Genomic DNA, 18,848 nt, shown 5'->3' on the forward strand with positions numbered 1-18,848 from the left:
TAATCTGGGTCATACCTTCTGCTAGAAGCCTACAGAAGGACAGTGGGAAATGGAAGGGTTGGTTTTTCTTCACTTGCTTGTACTTGCTTACGACCACATCTGCTGGATCCTGCTTCTTCAGGGTTCCAGCTTATACATAAGACCAGCTGAAACACACAACATCATGGGACTGAGCAAATACTAGATTCTTGTACTTCCCATTCATCACTGGCCATTGTTGGGTTAGTTGGACTACAACCTGTAAGTTATTCCAATAAATTACATATCCATCCATATATATACATACACATATACCTACACACACATACACATACATACATACACACATACACATACACACACACGCATATATACATACATACATACATACATACATACATACATACATACATATTCATCTATAAGTTTTGTGACTCAAAAAAACTCTGATTAATAAAACCTTTGGGTCAATTGTTCAGAGTTTTAAAAATGTATTATGTCTGACCCACGGTCCCGACCTTATCACGTATTGAATGGGCTGTTACTAGTTTTTCTGATCTAGGGAAACCAGCTCCCCAAGTCCAGCATCAACACAGTTTTGAAGATGCAAATCTGGTATTAACTAAGCCTGGTTTAAGTCCACCAGTGGCTCCCACAGAGTACACAGTGAGGTCCGGGAGGGTTAGGGTTAGGGTTAGGGTTAGGGTTAGGGTGTCACTTCTCTCTAGAGTCTAGAGCTGGACTCTTCCTGTAAGTGTGGCATCATGGCCATTGTTGGATTGAGAAGTTCTACAGTGTGGTCTTGCTGTGAGGGACTGACTCTAAGTGTCCAGGTTAAGAATCCCCCCTACCCCCTTCCCCACCATCCTGAAGCTGGCAGTCTGGGAAAGGTTAAGGTAAATAAATGTAATAGGCAATTCTAGCAATTTTGAAGCAGAGACAGAAGGATTAAACCATTTAAGCTAGCCTGGGCTACATAGCAAGTTTTTGTATCCTAGAAACAAAAGCATCTGCCATTTAGAAAACTGACCCTTGTAAAAAAAATGTCAGAGAACAGTAAAAATGTCTTATGTACTTGAATGGAATAAAAAAAAATCAGAACTTGGTTGAAATTCTATCTAGAGAATTAACCATTAATATACATTAGTAATATACTAACATTTAAGGAGATATACTAAAAAGACATTGATTTAATCAGTAACCCAACCTTAAAGAATAATTATTAACTAATATTTTATAATTTTATCTTACGAAATAACCTTTAAGTTTGGGATGGAATTGGCTGCTTTGGAGAGCCTGCTTCATGGGATGCTGACACAGGACGACCAGCTGGATGTTGGTTCCTGGTGAGACCCTGTCTCAGGGACAATCACACCAGAGGAGAAAACGTAACTGAAGATAACGTAACTGGAAGTTTGGGGGAAAGGAATCATTTGGAACTTAATGATTAGTATGTTTTCAAATTAAATCAAGCACCAGGTGTTTCTCCTTTGATTTACATGGACTTGTGTTCTTGAAAGAATGCAATGTATTTCTGATATTCCAGTAGGATCTGTTTCAGGTAGACTTTTAGTTACTGTGAATTGCCATTGCAAACGAATCTTTTTAATTACGGTTGGTATTGCACTTCTAACAGCATATAATATTTGCCATGAGCATTTAACAATTTTATTTTTTTGCTTCTAGATATATGTTTTCTTTTTAAAAAGTTTAAAACCATTTATTTATTTGGGGTGCTTGCGTACACACTATGTGCATGCATGCACGTGTGTGCATATGCGTGCCACAGCTCCGGTATGAGACCAGCTTTCAGAAGTGACTTCTCTGTTCCCACTCTGTGGGTTTCGGAGATTGACCTCAGATTTAGCTCTGCTAAGCCATCTTGCCAGATGTATGCTTTGTTTAAAGAGTATTCCTGTAAATATTTTGTAGGCTCCCAAAATGTCTTCAAACCTGGAAGCCAGTGAATGTCAAAATTTATCTTTTTTCAGAAGGTATTTGCAAATCTCCTGTGGTAAAAACAGATCGGATGTAATTTTCAGATTTGTTAACTTTTTCTTTCATATAAAGAAGAGTCATTGTCATATCTGGTCACATGTAAGTGGCTTTTCTCTCACGCTTCTAAAAGGAAAGAAAGGAAGAAACATGTGATGGCTAGTTTTGATGTCAACTTGACACAAGCTAGAATCACATGAGAGAAGGTAAGCTCTATTGAGAAAATGCCTCAGTCAGGTCAGGTTGTAGGCAAGCCTCAGGGCACTTCCTTAATTAGTGACTGATGGATGGGCCTAAACAATGTGCATGAGGACATCTCTGGGATGGTAGTCCTGGGTTTCAAAAGAAAGTAGACCGAGTAAACCATGGGGAACACTCCAGCGATAGTTTTAAAACATTTTTATAGATTGCTCAGTGATCTCTGCATCAGGTCCTGTCGTTGGGTTCCTACCCTGACTTCCTTCACGACAGACTTGTGCTACGGAAGTGTAAGCAAAATAAACCTTTTTCTTCCCTAAGACACTTTTGGTCATGGTGTCTCCTCACAGCAATTAGTCCCTAAGGCAGCTTTTTCACGTAGCTCACAGTTTGGGAGGGTCAAAGGGTAAGGACCAGGCAGGACTATGCATTCAGCCTCTGGTGAGAGACATCTTCTCTATGGCAGCAGAAGGTACCTGGTAGGAATGTGTGCAGGAGTGCCAAGCATTGTGTGGAGGAAAAACATCAACTATGGACTGATCTCAGCTTCCCAGTCTGAGAGGCCTAACCCACTTTCATTAGATGAGAATCAATTCTTCTTGAAATGGCGTCTTTATTACACAATTACCTCCTGCTAAGCCTCTCTTCATCCACCACATCTCAATGCTTTATTTTGGGGATTCAACCTTCTAGGATATGACCCTTTGTGGGAAAAAAGTATAATTAAACCATATTTCTCTATTTTTTTGTAATCTGTTAACTGACATATGCAATTTTCAATAGACATTTGGATACTGTTATACTTTAGCATAGCTAGCCAATATGACTCTCTCCCCAACCCCATTGCCTTTTGTGTGTGTGTGTGTGTGTGTGTGTGTGTGTGTGTATGTGTGTGTGTGTGTGTGTGTGAATTATCTAAACAGAGAAGAAAAGAAAAGAAAAGAAAAGAAAAGAAGAGAAAAAGGGGTTGGAGAGAAAGCTTAGCAGTTAAAGAACACTTGATGCTTCCAGAAGACTCAGGTTTAACTCCCAGCATCACATGGTGGATCACAGTCACTGTATATGACTTCAGATCCAGGGTATCCAACACCTTCTTCTGTCCTGCTTGGGCATTGCATACATGTAGTATCCAGACATACATAGGCAACATACCTATACACATTAAAAGCTTTGTTGGTTTATAGACTTTGGTTAGACACAATGTAAATGAGGCATATGTTACTATTTCTCAGACAGTGGTTTCCAAAGACTATGGTTATCCAGCTGTGGTACATGCCTCTTTTCCCAGTCCTTGGGAGTCAGAAGTACGAGGATAGTTGCAAGTTCGAGGTCAGCGTGATCTACATAGTGAGTTCCAGGCTAACTAGGATTATAGAACAAGAACTTATCTGGAAAAAGTAAGGAGGAGGAAAAGGGAGACAAAAGAGCCAAAATTGACAACAGGATAAAAATCCAAATGTATTAAGATAAATGACTATTGTATTTTCATTGATATTATTTCTTAGTGGAGAAATAACTTTTTCTTTCTGTTTTCTTTCATTTAATATTCACTTCAAATTTCCTTTTCTATTATTTTATTTAAAGGAGAATTCTAGACTGTCTTCTAGGCTGTCTTTGGGTAGTTAATGGCCTCACCTGGACAAGTTCCCACCATATCTTTCACATCCTTTGTGTACTCTAGACAAATAAAACAGATGGGAACAATACTCTGAGCCAAGGAACACAGTGCCGTTGGAAATCTTTGCTTTATGTAGCTGCAGCCATGCTTGCTGTGGTGCTAGACAGCAGATGCTAAAATGCTACAGAGCCTGAGACAAGGGTCACAAAAACCCTGCAGCTTTCTCCCATCTACAGCCTTGGTCCTCCCGAAAGCCTAGAGTGGACCACTCCTCTCTCTCCCTGCTCCCTGAGCCCTCCCTCCACTCTGGGTCTGGAGAGATAGCTCAGCAGATAAGCACATGGCTGCTCTTACAGAGGTTCTGAGTTCAATTCTCAGTACCCCCATGAGAGCTCAAAATTGTCTAACTCCAGTCAGTTCCAGGAGATCTAACACCCTCACACAGTCACATGCAAGCAAAACACCAATGTATACAAAAAAGAAATAAATTATAAACCTTAGCTTCCCCTAGGGAAATTTTTTCTCTTTGCCCCACCACCCTTTCCCCCAGGGAGCAATTCTGGTTTTTGCACAGTTTTGTACTTTAGACAGCTCACATAGATGTCTTTTGCAAATCTTCCTTCTTTACTAGCTCTAGTGCTTCCTGGGAACAAGCAGATTCTCGGAGCCAAGCATAAGTGAGGCCTGTTACTCAAATGTTTGTTGGATAAATATTGAGCGGTTGTGAGTGAGCTGCCTTAATCACAAATGATGTAATTCTTGTAATCATTGACTTGGAATGATAATACCCTGAGCAGATCAATTAGGTAACATTTGAAAAGAGACTACAACGCTTTGTGTCCGTATCAAGTGCATTGAAGATAATTATTTTAAAACCCAGACAAGCATTTTGGTTGAAATGTTTTAACTTTGTAGAACAGGTTGGCGGGGAGTGTCACCGTAGTTAAGAATGTGACCTTTCAAGTTAGGACTTCCAGGTTTTACTCCTAGTTTAGGTGCTTGCTCTGTTAACATGGAATTCCTCTCACTGTATTTTACCATCTGTAAAATGAAACAACACTCCAACCCCTCCCTTTTCAGTGAATAAAAAAAAAAAAACATAGGATATGCCACACCCAAACTCTGTATGTATTAAGCAATAAATAAATGGCTCCCATTATTTGTAGGCCAAATGTTTCTGAAGCTCAACTATGTAATCAGCTCTGAACATTTTGTTTGTTTTCTAGTTTCCCTAGTGTATATTGTGTGGGCAGGTGTTCAGATCTGACCCAGCGCCACTGATGGCGAGTCTCCCAGGATCTACTTACAGTGAGACTACGGTTGACATTTCAGATTTCATGCTTTTTTGATTTCTTCTTTCCCCGACTTCTCTCTCTGCCTCTTTGCTGATGCAAGTCTTTGATTGTAATGTTTGAAGCAGAGGCTGGGAAGGAAGAAGATGCCAGCATAGTTACGTCTAAACTTTTTCATAGATGCCTCAGTAGCTTGGGATCCCAGGAGAGTGAATTGGGTCCAGGACTGAAGCTTAAGTGGAAAGAAGGTGTAATATTCAGAAGAGAGCTAAATGCAGAAATTGAAGTGAATAGTTGAGCTGAGATATCAACTCAAAGGCTTTAGACTTCATGATAGCTTTCTAGGGGAGACTGAGGAAGGAGGGAGTAGCTACTCCCTCATACCTGGGCTTGTGGAAAAGAAAGACAGTTGAAATTCTTAAGCCCTAAAGTGATCTTAGCTGAGAGCAGGGTTTTCACTTCAAGGTCTCCAGGCAAGCCATTTGTTCCAGGTTTGGATGAAGGAGACAGAGAGGAAAATTGCATTGATGTTTAAGATGAAAAGAGTTCAGACATTTAGAGTATCTTCTTGTTCCTTTTCTCCAAGGGAAGACTCATCCTGACTGGAGCTGGCTGGCTTTAGTCTCTGATAGGCTCTTTGTCTCTAATCTGAGTCTGAAGAATGATAAAGGTGGGATACTGGGGCATATATTGCCCTAATACATACCTCTGCTTTCAGAATACTGGTGTCTACTTCCTGATGGAGAACCCCAAGCTGGCCTAAGATATTTTAAAGAAACCGTGCAGTTTGCTTTGCTCTGATTCATTTTGTGCAGAGAAACAACTGTGCTGTCTGCTGAGTCTTTAATCAAAGCATTCTCAAAGCTTGAACATCTCAGTACTTTGGGCAAAAGACAATACTCATCTAAGGTAGCATGGTGCTGTGAGGTTCAGCTGTCATTGATTTGGGAATGATTCCAGTTTGCTTTAGTTTAATTGTGGACTTTTCAGGGCCTTGATGCCTGAATTACTACTATACTGCTCATCTAAGTACATACTGGAAAGGATCAAAAGAAAATTGGTGACCAAGAGGAAACCCTACTGCATATGTGTAGGTTTTGCGTACAAGACAAATGACTTACTGCCTTGAAGAAATAGATATTAATAAGTCAACTATCTGATTCTTAAGGTACCAAAATTGCTTCTTTTTATATTTCTAGGGGTACCCACCAGAACACAAGCTGGGGGACTATGGTTTTGGGGAACTATGGTTTCAAGTGAGAGACACAACGAGATGAGAATGGTTAATGACCAAAACTCAGCCAGGTTCTCTTGGTTTATGCTTTTCTCAAGAAAACTACAGGAGGCAGGACAAACAACTCACTCCCCTTTCCTTAGGCACGCAGTTTTGAATGCTCTGAGCCCGACCCCCATTCCATTCTCCTCTACCTTCATGTGCCTGAACATACAATAGAAGTCAGGCATTTTTGTCTTCCCGGCATGAAATGCCATCTAAGTCAACAATATTGCTTTTCTACTTACAAATAGAAAACACTACTAGTCCCCAATCATTCTTGGAATCCTCTTTAACCCTATCATGGAGAGTCCTGAGTCTTAGGGTGTGAAGATTTGTGTCTGAGACTTGCCTGTTCAGCCTGTAGTATTGAGAAATGGACTCAGCTTTCATATCTGAGAAATGGAATGTTGAGATTCACAACGATTAAAGGACTGCGTGAGATGCCTTGACTAATCTGAATTGCTTCAAGTTCAACTCACAAAGAGCTAAGGTCTCCTTTGTCCTTCTTGAGTACAGAGATGGTTTCTATGCACTCTCTCTGTCTCTGTCTCTGACTGTCTCTCTCTCTCTCTGACTAGGTCTCACAAGGTAGCCCATGGTGGCCTTCAGCTGCTGAGTGCTGGGAATATAATTCAGCAAGTATGTAGCAGGTCCACAGCCAAGAGTGTTGAAGAAGGCTTTTGTTTGTTTGATTGGTTTTGTGCCCCCCAAGGTGATTGTGTTCATGTAAAGGCTTCTTTGCTCTTCAGTGAACTTGTTAGGGACCAAGGTTAAACTTAGGTCTCTTTTACTAATTCTGTGTCAGGCATGCAGCAACCGCCTCATAAAGATGCCAAACTGGATGGATGCAGACCAGGTTGGCAGCCCACTCTGGAGGAAATAAGTCTACTGTATCCCATGTAGATTTGGCTTTACTTTCTATATTAGTGGATGGAGAGGTCTTTAATGACCTGGGAACCTAGACAAACATTCATAAAGAAAGAGCAATGCATGACACTGGGAATAACAAAGAATCCCAAGGAGAACACAGATGTTTGCCTGTAAGTTCAATGAACTCCATAAAACTGCTCCAGGATAAAACATATCCGCCAACAACAGGAATTAGAACCTACTAAAGACTGAACAAAGAATCAGAGGGGGAAAAAAAAACCCACTTATTGTGAATAAACCACTGGTTGGATTTGCACAGCTGCGTTTTCCTTGGAAAAGACTCGTGAGTCATGGCCGGTATGGAACCTGTGCTGACTTGTTTTCTCGGTACCATTTTCAGTGTCAACATTATTACCATTACTTGATAGAAACATCCTGACGAAAAGCAGCTTATAGGAGAGAGGTTCCTATGGCTTACAACTGTAGGCTACAGTCAACCATTGCAGGGAAATGACAAATGGCAGAAGCTTGAGATATCTGGTGACATCATACCCACCGTCAAAGGCATATAGAAATAAATTCAACTACTTGTGTACCTCTGTGCTGACTTCTTAAATAAGCCTCCAAGGGCTCACAGTCAATGCAGGAGTTCCTAGGGCCCGGGGATATGGAGTCTTGCTATTTTCCCCATCACTAGTATGGGACATAAAGGAAAGAAAACACACTAACTGCTAACCCTCCTGTGCCTTACCTTCCTAAATTCTAAAGTGGTTATTAAAATGTGTTTGCCCAGTTCCATTTGAGGATGGCATTAGGGATGTGGGAGAAGGGAGCTGAATGAAAGTTTTCAGAAAAGGACCATGCAATCCTCTGTACTGAATGCCTACAACGATTGCGCATTTAACCCTATATATTTTCTTTCATAATCTGCGGTTAAGATGCAATGAGAAGCGATGTGTGGGGGTACACTCTTTTAATCCTAACACTACAGAGACAGAGGCAGAAGGATCTTTGTGAGTTCAAGTCCAGCCTGGTTTACATAGTGAGTTCCAGGTCAACTAGTGCAATATGGTTACACTTACAATGACGACAACAACAGCAGCAACAACAACACTCTAGCAGCTGACATGGCTCACTTTTGGTTTTTGGGCTTTTTCCTCTTCAGATTGTGATGAAAAATCACCTTTTCCCTTCGCTCATTATGAAGGGACTTTGGCTTTGAAAGTCATGTCAATAATATTTATTTATATGTTTCGCATAAGAATAGACTTCGAATGGCCATCTGCTCAATATTTATTGACGGAATGAAAGAACTCCATATTATCATAAAAGAAAAAGATACTTAGCTTTATGTGTATGTGTATGTACCTGTGTGTATGTATATATAGCACATGTGTTCAGGAACCACAGACCATGGCAGCTCACAACTCCTTATATCTTTAGTTCCAGGGACTCCAACACCAACAGCTATTTCTGTTCCATTCATGTTCTATGAGCATTAGCACATGTATACGCAGACAGACAGACAGACAGACAGACAGACAGACACACACACACACACACACACACACACACACCATGCAGATATAGACACTGAAAAGAGTAAAAATAAATATTAAAAAAGCCAGTTTCATTGTTACAAACACCAGAAGTCCTGAGGTAGGCAGGCTCTGTAGATAAACTGTTTCTGCCTCACACAAGGTCCCTTGTGCTCCAGAGTGGGGATAGCAGATAGCCTGAAGGCCTAGCAGGGATATACTGCTGGTAGGAACTGAGCCTAGAAATAAAGGCATTTGCAGGCCCAGTTTGATATGTAGCCTTGATTTCTTAGGTCACCTTTTCACTGACTCTAGCACATGATACTAATTTACATGGTACAAATTTCCCTAATGGACTGACTTCTGATTTTGTTTACAGATTACTCAGTGCTTGGAATACCTGAATTGCTTTTGCATTCTTTCTCCATTCTGAACAGTACTATTTGAGCTCAATTGTCAGGCTTTGTAACTAAGATTAGACTGAACATACTTTTGGATGCAAAGAGGAAACTCTGTGTTATGTACTACTCAAGTCTAATGTTAGATATTATTATGTAGTAATTACATAATGACTTTCTTCAGCATAATTCTTAAACTTTATTTTCTATATGCCTTCTATGGTCTTAGTGGCAGTTTCTCTTGACATATGGTCTTCAGAAGAAGTGAATCCTTCTAGGCCCTTTCTGCTTCAAACTCTGTAGAAAGCCACAAACATAAGAATTCATCTTGGGATTGGGGATTTAGCTCAGTGGTAGAGCACTTACCTAGGAAGCGCAAGGCCCTGGGTTCGGTCCCCAGCTCCGAAAAACAGAACCAAAAAAAAAAAAAAAAAAAAAAAAGAGTAAGATGCTCTACTTAACATTTTGGGCTGGGGATTTAGCTCAGTGGTAGAGCACTTGCCTAGGAAGCACAAGGCCCTGGGTTCGGTCCCCAGCTCCGAAAAAAAAAAAAAGAAACAAAAAAAAAAAAAGAATTCATCTTGTCTATCAGCCATTTAGAGTTTGAGAGGCAGATACACGGAGAGGAAGAGCATGCACATGAAAGCCAATGAAACCTTGGTTTGAACTCAGGTTTTCCTTTATAGATTTTTGCAACTTTTTTCAAACCTTTGATTTTTCATTTTTTCTTACCTACAGAGAAGGGCATGAAGGGCTAGCTTTTAGGGAAATTGACAATAAAGTTAATGATCGGAAACCTCCAGCATAACCCTTGAACTCAGTAGCAGCTACGACACAGACTGTATTCTGTATTTTCTTCTTATAACTTCTAAAATTACAGCTTCCAGAATTCAATGAAGACATGAAATACTTCTCATTGCATAAAATGTAAAGAAGTACATTTGCTTATTTCTACCTATGTTTACATCAGGTCCATGCTAGTCCTCTTTGTGCCTGGTAGACATTGAGTTCTTTGTTTGTTTGTATGTTTGTTTGAGACAGGGTTTCTCTTCGTAGCCCTGGCTGTCCTGGAACTCACTTTGTAGACCAGGCTGGCCTTGGACTCAGAGATACACTTCCCTCTGCCTCCTGATTGCTGGGATTAAAAGTGTACACTACCAAGACCCAGAAACATTGAGTTCTTATGTTGTCTTTATGGTGGTACAAATGTGACATATATAAACCAATTCCATATGCATATCTGTTGTGTGACCTCTTCCTTCAAGCAGGACGTCTTCCCTTTAAGGTTCTCCTGCTGTTTTGTTTAAGACAAAGTCTATTACATGGGTCTGGCTATCTTGGAACTCACTAGGTAGACCAGGCATGTTGGGAATTAAATCCAGGTCCTCTGCAAGAACAGCAAGCGATAGTAACCACTGAACCATCTCTCTAATCCCATCTTAAAAATTGGGGTATAGATCTGTATTAAGGTCTTTTGTCCATTTTGTTTGTATGTTCATCTATCTATCTATCTATCTATCTATCTATCTATCTATCCATCCATCCATCTATCTATCTCTCTATCTACCTACCTACCTACCTACCTATTTATCTAGGACATAATATATCCTTGGTTGTCCTGGAATTCACTGTGTAAACCAGGCTAGCCTCAAACTCACATAGATCTCCATGCCTTAGCCTCCTTGAGTGCTGGGATTAAAGGCATGAGGTATCATGAGGTATCTTTGACTTGTTTCAAATTAATTTTTGTGCAAGATGAGAGGCATAGTTCTCATTTGGTTCTTTCACATGTGGAAGTCAGATTCCCTAGCACTCTTTGTTAGACGGTGCTTCTTTATTTCATTTTAATCCAATTTATGTTTTTGTCATGTTTGAAAAATTTAGGTGGCTATAACTGTAGAATTATTTATTCTATTTTACTTCCTACATGCCTGTTTTTATGCTGGTGTCTTGTGCTTTTTGTTACTATTGCACTGTGACATAATTTTAGACTGGATATTGTAATAGCTACAGCATTGATTTATTTTGGCTAAAAATTGTTTCAGTTGTTTGATTACCTTTTGGATTCCATTTACATATTTAGGATTTTCATGTTCTGCGACGAGTGTTATTGAGACTTTCAGAGGAGTGCATTGAATTTGTAGATCACTTTCTATATGATAGTCATTTTTACAATGTTAATTCATCTTCTCCATGAGCATGGGAGGTCATTCTGCTCTCTGCTGTCTTCTTCAATTGCTTTCTTCATTGTTTCAGTATTTTTATGGTTGAAGTCTTTTAATGTTACTCGTAGATTGCTTTTGAACTATTGTGATTGGATAATTTTCCTCTCAGTGAGCTTGTTACTGATAGGTTTTTGTAGACATGAATTGATATTAGTTAGTTGTCAATCATTACTAATGGCATATTATTTACACATGGTTTTATTGAAGTATCTGGAACCTTTCATCTTTGTCCATCTTGGCTTGTGTTTCTTAATCAAAAGAGCATTTTCACATATAATCATCCCATATGACAACTATGAAATTTGATAAAAGTCTTTCCGTTAGGGGAAAGTCTTCCATTGCTTTTGTTCACTTTCATTCTTTCAGTGAAACAAGTCATTCCGAATCCCTGCTGCCTGCATGCTAGTTCTCAGAGGCTTTTCAGAGGATGGGTTGGTCCTGAGAATCTGATATTACAGCATTTTGTGATAAGATGATGCTGAGGAAGAGAGAGCCGGGTCTTCACCTGGCTCTAACTAAAGACTGGGATATTTTGGCCGGACCAATTTTCTTTCTTCCTGAATATCTCTTTAAACTCCACCTTCTACCCTGTTCATGAATCTCAAAAAATTTCCTATTTAATTCACTCCCAGATTTCACCCCTCTGTGTGATTCCCTAAATATCATCTGGTCACACCGTGTCAACCTTCTCTGAATTATTGCTCTGTTTTCTGTGTGCTTTATCTGTGTAATATTATCTTATAATGGTCTCAGATTATTTTCTATGATTTTTAGAAATGATGTAGGTTCTCTCTAAGCAAGGATCATGTGTTGTTTTTGAATGAAAATATAACCTGTAGACTCCTATATTTAAATACGTGGTCATCAATTAGTAGAACTGTTTGGGAAGGATTAGGAGGTATGGCCTCATTGGAGGAGGTATTTCTCTGGAGTGGGCTTTGAGGTTTCTATTTCCAGTTAGATATCTCTCCTTTTTGTCTGTGAATCAATTGTAAGCTCTCAGCTAGTGTTTCAGCTACAGTGCCATGTTTTCCTAACTACTATCATGCTTCATGCTTCTCACCATGTCAAACATGGACTATAACTCTCTGAAAATTTAAGCCCCAAATAAATACTTTTTTTTATAAGTTGTCTTGATCATGGTGTCTTATCACAGCAATAGAAAAGTGAGATTGATTGTTTGAGCAAGCACTGTGAGAACATAATAGGTGCTTGATATTTATTAATTTGGCAAATTAAAATATATAATTGGTATAAAATTATTAATACATTAATGATTTTCTAGCTATCTAGTGATACTATGCTGAATGTGACTTTTATAAATCCAGTCTTTGTCAGTTCAAACATGAAAGTCTGTAACTAACACCCCATCAATGACATTCATAGTTGGTTTGTCCTTATCAAAAGCTACAAATCCACTATCTGAGTCAATGTTAGTTGAAGCTCTTTTGTTTAGACAGAGGTTTTGAAGCCAGCTGGAAGCAGGCACTATGACATCATTTGGACAGCTCTGTGGATGGAATGATCTAGATGTTTCAGTCATTGAAATAGCTAGATTGTTCCATGGTTTGCTTTGTTATTCGGCTATCATTGTTTGGCATGTAGGGACAGCATACTTTCCCACCTGCTTTCCCTCTGGAACTGATCTCGTTTGAATCACCAAGTGATGTTTTAAATGACTCCATTGGACTCTTTCTGCTGGGTCTTCTCACAGACACAAGTTTCCTTGCACTGTTGATTTTCCAACATTATATCGTTTTTTGTTTTTTTTTTTACGTCAACACTTATATTTCTTAAAAATTTTAATATGTTTAATAAAGTTGTTTTTATAGAAGCTGCTCAGTTTAGACTGAGTTTTTTAGTCAAGAAAACTTCCAGTCTCCTTGGGGAACAGTTTATCAGTTTCTTAAGTCAGAAAACGATTCATTTCAGCCTCTATGATTTTGGTTAATCAACAGTATAAGTTTCCCTTTAACCAGCCTGTTCAGGAGTTATCACCCTATCCCATCTCTCTCATAGTGTCTAAAGCATCCCTATGCTGGCCTCAACTTGCTGTGTCGTTAATAGGACCCTGATATCTCAATCCTCTTACATCCAACTCCGAAGAACTGAGGTTATAGATGTGTCACTTCATGCCATGTTTACAAGGGTTCTATATGCTACCTTCAGCAGGGTCTGTGGAATGTGTATCTGGGTGCCCACTTGTCATAGCTGTGGCAGTTGGATATCAGTCATTTGGTAATAAGGAGCCAGCACCTTCTAGCTAAGGCATGATTGCTTTCCTGCTCTCTGTATCAAAGAAATCTGTGAAACAGCACACACAAACCCAGTGTTGAAAGACACAAATGGCATGTGGGCTTTTTGCATATGCCCACCTACGTTCATACTCTTCAGCAGTGAATAAAAACAAAGCCAAACAAGTACTCTGGTTTGGAGCCACTCAGGTCAGTTTTACCTGAGTGCTATTCACTGTAACAGTTTGACTGATGTGACCATAGCTATCCAACAGTTTTGAGGACAAATTTCTGTAGAACTTCCATATATGAACCCAGATAGGTAAATTGTAGAGGATCAATATATTAGAAAATGATTCTCTCTCCACAGTTTGCTTAATATTTGATGTAGAACTAAGTTCTGGAGTTGACACAATGGTTAGCCAGATTAAGGGTAAGCTGGTTTCTCCATGAATCTTCATCCAGAGAGACTTCACTTGTACTGCAAGGTTCATGTCAGGGAGTACATGGATTCCTTTACATACGTCTTTGGGGCCTTTAACTTTCACTGTGAAAACTCTTCTAACAGTTAGGTACTCAAATTGTGGTTTAAATTAAGAACAGATTAACGACAGAAAATTCCTTGAAATGTTTTGGTATTGAACTGAGATTCAAATAAGACATGCTGGGCAGACAGAAATTGATTAGACTTCAAATGTACTGAACAAATATACTTTAGCACAAAGTAAAATAACAGAAGAGAAGTCATACACTATGTTCTTAGAAAGTTGGGGCTGGAGACATGGCTCAGGGGTTGAGAGCATTCGCTGCCTTCGCAGAGAACCTGGGTTCAAGTCCCAGTACCTTGAAAGCAGCTCACAGGTTTCTGTAACTCCAGGGGTCCTGAAACCCTCACCTAGACATACATGCAGACAAAATACCAATGTGCATAAAATAAAGTGAATAGATCATTAAAATATTTAAATAAAACTTATTGGAAAATAACCCATTTCTTTGTTTTGTCCCCCTTTAGGTTGTGTGGCTACATCCAGGTCACTGTCAGTTGGAAAGCCATTGAGTTCTTGGAACTGTATTCTCTGTAGGATGAGAGGTGAGGACAGATGTTATTTTCTTTTTGAAGCAATATCTTGCTATTTTCTCCAGGTTGGGCTCTGAACTGAGCCCCGTAATAACAGACTCAAGCCATCAGACCTGATGTACACGGGCCCTGTTAACTGTTCCAGCATTCTTCTTGTTTTCTTTCTCTCTTGTACCCGGCTCAGCTGCCTTCTAAGACAGAGCCTTTCTTAAACTAGAGCCTGAATTTACAAAAAGCATCCTTTACATTTCGGTACCATGTTTATTCATATTTATATGTTTAATAATATATAATTAATGTAATATAATATGTAATACATGATACACAATATATCACATACCATATATCATATATCATATATCATGTATCATATAAGAAACATATCATACATTAATCATATATAATATATCATATATAATATTATATCATATATCATATAATATAATCAATTTTACTATAATTGCAGAAAGAAAATTAAGGTAAGATCACCCATCATCTCTCGTCAAATAGAAATATCCCACACTCACCTTTGGACTTCAGAATTTACTGAATATTTCCAAGTGGCTTGCAGGCTGCTGATCCTTGGATGTGATTTCTTCCCTCAGAGCCACACCCCATTTGACAATCATCTACCTGTATCAGTTGTATCATTCTCTGCACTGTGGTGCCTGCTGCTTACAAGGATGTGTGCTACGTGTGGTTTTAGACCCTTTCTATGTGTCAACTGCTCTTCTGACAGTACCCTGAAAGTCCTCTCAGGTGAGGAAAGCGAAAGGCAGTCAGCATGGCGGGTACAGCAATGACCCCATCCTAGTATTCATACCCTAATTTCCAGTACCTTGCGTGAGTTTGTTACCTTATATGTGTTTTAAAAATGTGATCACAAGTCAGACATTGAGGTGGGGTGATCCCTCCAGATTATGTAAGTGGAAACAGAGTAATCATGCTATCTTTGAACCCTAGATACACTTTTCTGGTCAGTTGAGAGAAAAGTGTGACAGTGAGGAAGAGATTGGCTTCAAATGTACAGGAAGAGAGCATGAACAAAACTGTGGGAAACTCTAGAAAAGGCACAAAACTGTACTTTGAAACTCCAGGAGGAACAAAAGGCTTGTCAGACTTTTGATCTCTCTCAATGGACACATGTATTTGTGTTGTTTCGGTTTGCGATTGGTTGTCATGGCAGCAACATAAAACTAATACAGGTAGGTTGAGGGACATGTGTAGTCCTTAAATCCTGTATGTAGGGCTGGAAAGATGGCTCTGTGGTTATGAATACTTTCAGAAGCCCCAGGTTTGATTCCCAGTTCTCAGATGATGGCTCTAGTTCCAAGGCATCCAACAACCCTTTCTAGCTTCTGAAGGTACTAGTTATACATGAGGTGCATATGCATACACACAGACAAAGTCACTTCTACCGAGAAGTAAAAACAAATAAATATTAAAACCAAAAGAAACCCAGCATACACCAGAGTTAACTTTAAGAGGAAGGGAGCAGAAAAAGCAAGATGGAGCTCTGCTGTGTGGGGTGAATGGAGCACAATGCCAGCCCTGAGAGATGGGAACTGGAGGGTTTCTGGGGCTTAAGAATCAGCCACCCAAGCCAGCTGTTAAGTTTCAAATTCAGCGAGGAACTCCGTCTCAAAAGGATAAGGCAATAGATGAAAACAACCATGTGTCGTCCACAGATGCCTCTCTCTCTCTCTCTCTCTCTCTCTCTCTCTCTCTCTCTCTCTCTCTCACACACACACACACACACACACACACAGAATCGAGCAGAGAATGAAAGAATTAAAATTTCTTTCAACATGCCAATGGATTGAACCAACTTGAATTGAACCAAATTTACTTCCTTGACTCCTCTTTGTAGACTCTTATCTTTGCTAATAGCATGGTATAATAGCACAGTGTATAGACTCAATAGAAGGCAAGGTATGAATGATAGCAGGAAAAATTTCCATTATCTGTGTGAATGCCTGTTATGCTCCAGTAACAGCGACTGAGAAGGCAAAGATGACAATAGAAAAATGTAATCAAAGCTGTGTCACCCATGTGGTAATTGATGACAATCCAAAGAAAGGCCTTTGCTTCCACAGTTACAAGAAGGGACATTCCATCATACTTAGTTAAAACTAAGTTTACGGTATCCGGTTCATCTCAGGGCGCTGTGTCATACTGGCACACTATCTCAGCACCCTCACTATGACACTGTCTCTTCATTGTTTTATTTGCAGAGGAAAAACAAAGGAGGTGATTTGTAAATAATGACTGAACACAGGGCCCTTGGCAAAGCCTACCAGGAAGTTACTCCCATGGCCACCAAAGCAGCCTTCTAGAAGTGGGAGGTCATAGCTGGGAACTTTTCTGTAGTGGGGTCGTCTTGAGAACCTGGATAGGTATAGTTAAAATCTAATCCAGAAAACAGCAGCAAAGTAGTGGGTAAAGAGGTTTATGAAGCACCTGGAGTAATGGCTCAATGAGTACAGGGCCTTCTGCTCTGGTCCCTGGACCCAAGTAAAATGCTGAACATGGGCTACACAACTGCAATCTAAGAACTCTTATGGCAAAAACTCCTATGGCCCAGGCTCGGCCAAGAGTCAGCTACCCTAAAGGACACAGGTCATCCACAAGATAAAAGATAACCTGAGCTTCACAACATGGGGAATGGAAGGAACTAACTCTCCCAAAGTCTTCCTCTGATCCTGGCACAAAACGTCCCTCTATTAAAACAAGCTTTAAAGAGAATTATTGGATGAAATGAATTATTGGTTGAAATTATTGTTATTATAGCACTATACATCTTGATCTGTATATATGCTTATAGAATTAAGTCGCTTTGTTCCCATTAGGAAAAAAATTCCTGAAATTTTTTTATGAAGGTTGAAAGAGAAACTTTTTGGTAAAAGACTGATGTGTATATAAGAAGAAGATCTCTTTGTTCCCTCCCTTTCATCCCTTCCCTCCCCTGTACTCCTCTATCCTCCTTACCCCACCCCCAGTCTCTCTGTCATCCACTTTCCTTCTTTTCCTTTACTAGGCCATCAGGCACTGATCCAAGGCTTCATAGATGTTAGCCAGGTACCCCTCTCTATTTTCAGACAGGGTCCCACTAAGCTGTCCAACTCATCTTGCACTGAGTCTGTAGCCAAGGCTGCCTTTGAAGTTTTAATCCTCTTGCTTCAGTGTCCTGAGTAGTTGGGATTACAGGCCTGCAACTGAAATCAGCTTTTCATGTCTAAGGGAAAAGTTTGTTAAAGACTGGAATGAAATGCCACACATGATCTAACATACTGTTTCTCTTATTCTTTGTAGTATTGGGTATTAACCCAGGTCCTTGCATATGGTAAGGAAAAACTCCACTCCTGAGCCACCAGCCTTCAGAAGCCTTATTCTTACTTTGTATGCATAGAGTGTCCTAAGGATTGAACATAGGGCCATTTTGTACATGCTAGGCAAACACTCTACCCTGGAGCTATGATCTGGGTACTCTTTAGCCATTTTATTGTGAGGGTAACTCACTAAATTTCCCAGGGTAGCCTTGAATTCATCCTGCAGCTCAGGCAGGCCTTGAACTTCTCGAGTATGAAGACAGAACCTGTTCTTTACCCATCAGTGATCATTAAAAACCATTTTGAATTGAGAGAATGGCCCAGTTGAATGTTCAAGGGTTTGTGTAGTGTCCCATGACTATGTGTAGTGGTACCAGTTTCCTGATTTCTCATGGGGAGATCTGAGAAATCAGTGTCTTTCACTGCAAATATCCCTCCATCAGTACAAAGCTGTAAACACAGGGTCTTATATAGCCAGGCTTGCCTGAAACTCACTATGTAGCTGGTCTTAAATACATGATCAGCCTCTCTTAGCCTCAAGAGTCCAGCATTGCCTGCATGTACAACCTCCCCAACCAGTTAAACCTGTTTTAGAAGTCCACGATATTATTTAAGAAATTATTTCTCACCAAGTCTCTTTATTCTAATACTAACTCTTGAGAAGCTAAGGCAGGAGGATGACTATAAACTTAAGGGCAGCTTGGACTTCAGTGTCAGGACTCAAAACAGTATCCACAGATTATTTCTCTGGCAATGATTAGTCATAAAAGCCTACCATATAGACTTCTGCTCACATTTCCAATTTATAGTTCAGACAT

The 18,848-nt window shown here is 39.8% G+C and overlaps 1 protein-coding gene across 15 annotated transcripts in view; it reads left to right on the top strand.

Moving 5' to 3' along the window:
- Positions 1-18,848, top strand: part of LOC134483819 (GATOR2 complex protein MIOS-like) — an 80,620-nt gene that overhangs the window by 35,096 nt on the left and 26,676 nt on the right. For 11 of the 15 annotated variants that reach the window (XR_010060873.1, XR_010060879.1, XR_010060872.1 and 8 more), the window contains one exon: positions 14,636-14,713. Coding sequence is in view for 6 of the 15 variants with exons in the window: in XM_063279633.1 (XP_063135703.1) it covers positions 14,636-14,713 (78 nt within the window). In the remaining 9 variants the exon portion in view is untranslated. Of the gene's footprint in view, positions 1-6,620; positions 6,998-14,635; positions 14,714-15,306; positions 16,246-18,848 lie in introns of those variants that run through there. The other 4 variants (XR_010060880.1, XR_010060877.1, XM_063279635.1 and 1 more) reach the window with 2 other exon arrangements.

The sequence above is a fragment of the Rattus norvegicus genome, chromosome 20, assembly GCF_036323735.1.
Source record: "Rattus norvegicus strain BN/NHsdMcwi chromosome 20, GRCr8, whole genome shotgun sequence".
NCBI classification, from domain to species: Eukaryota; Metazoa; Chordata; class Mammalia; order Rodentia; family Muridae; genus Rattus; species Rattus norvegicus.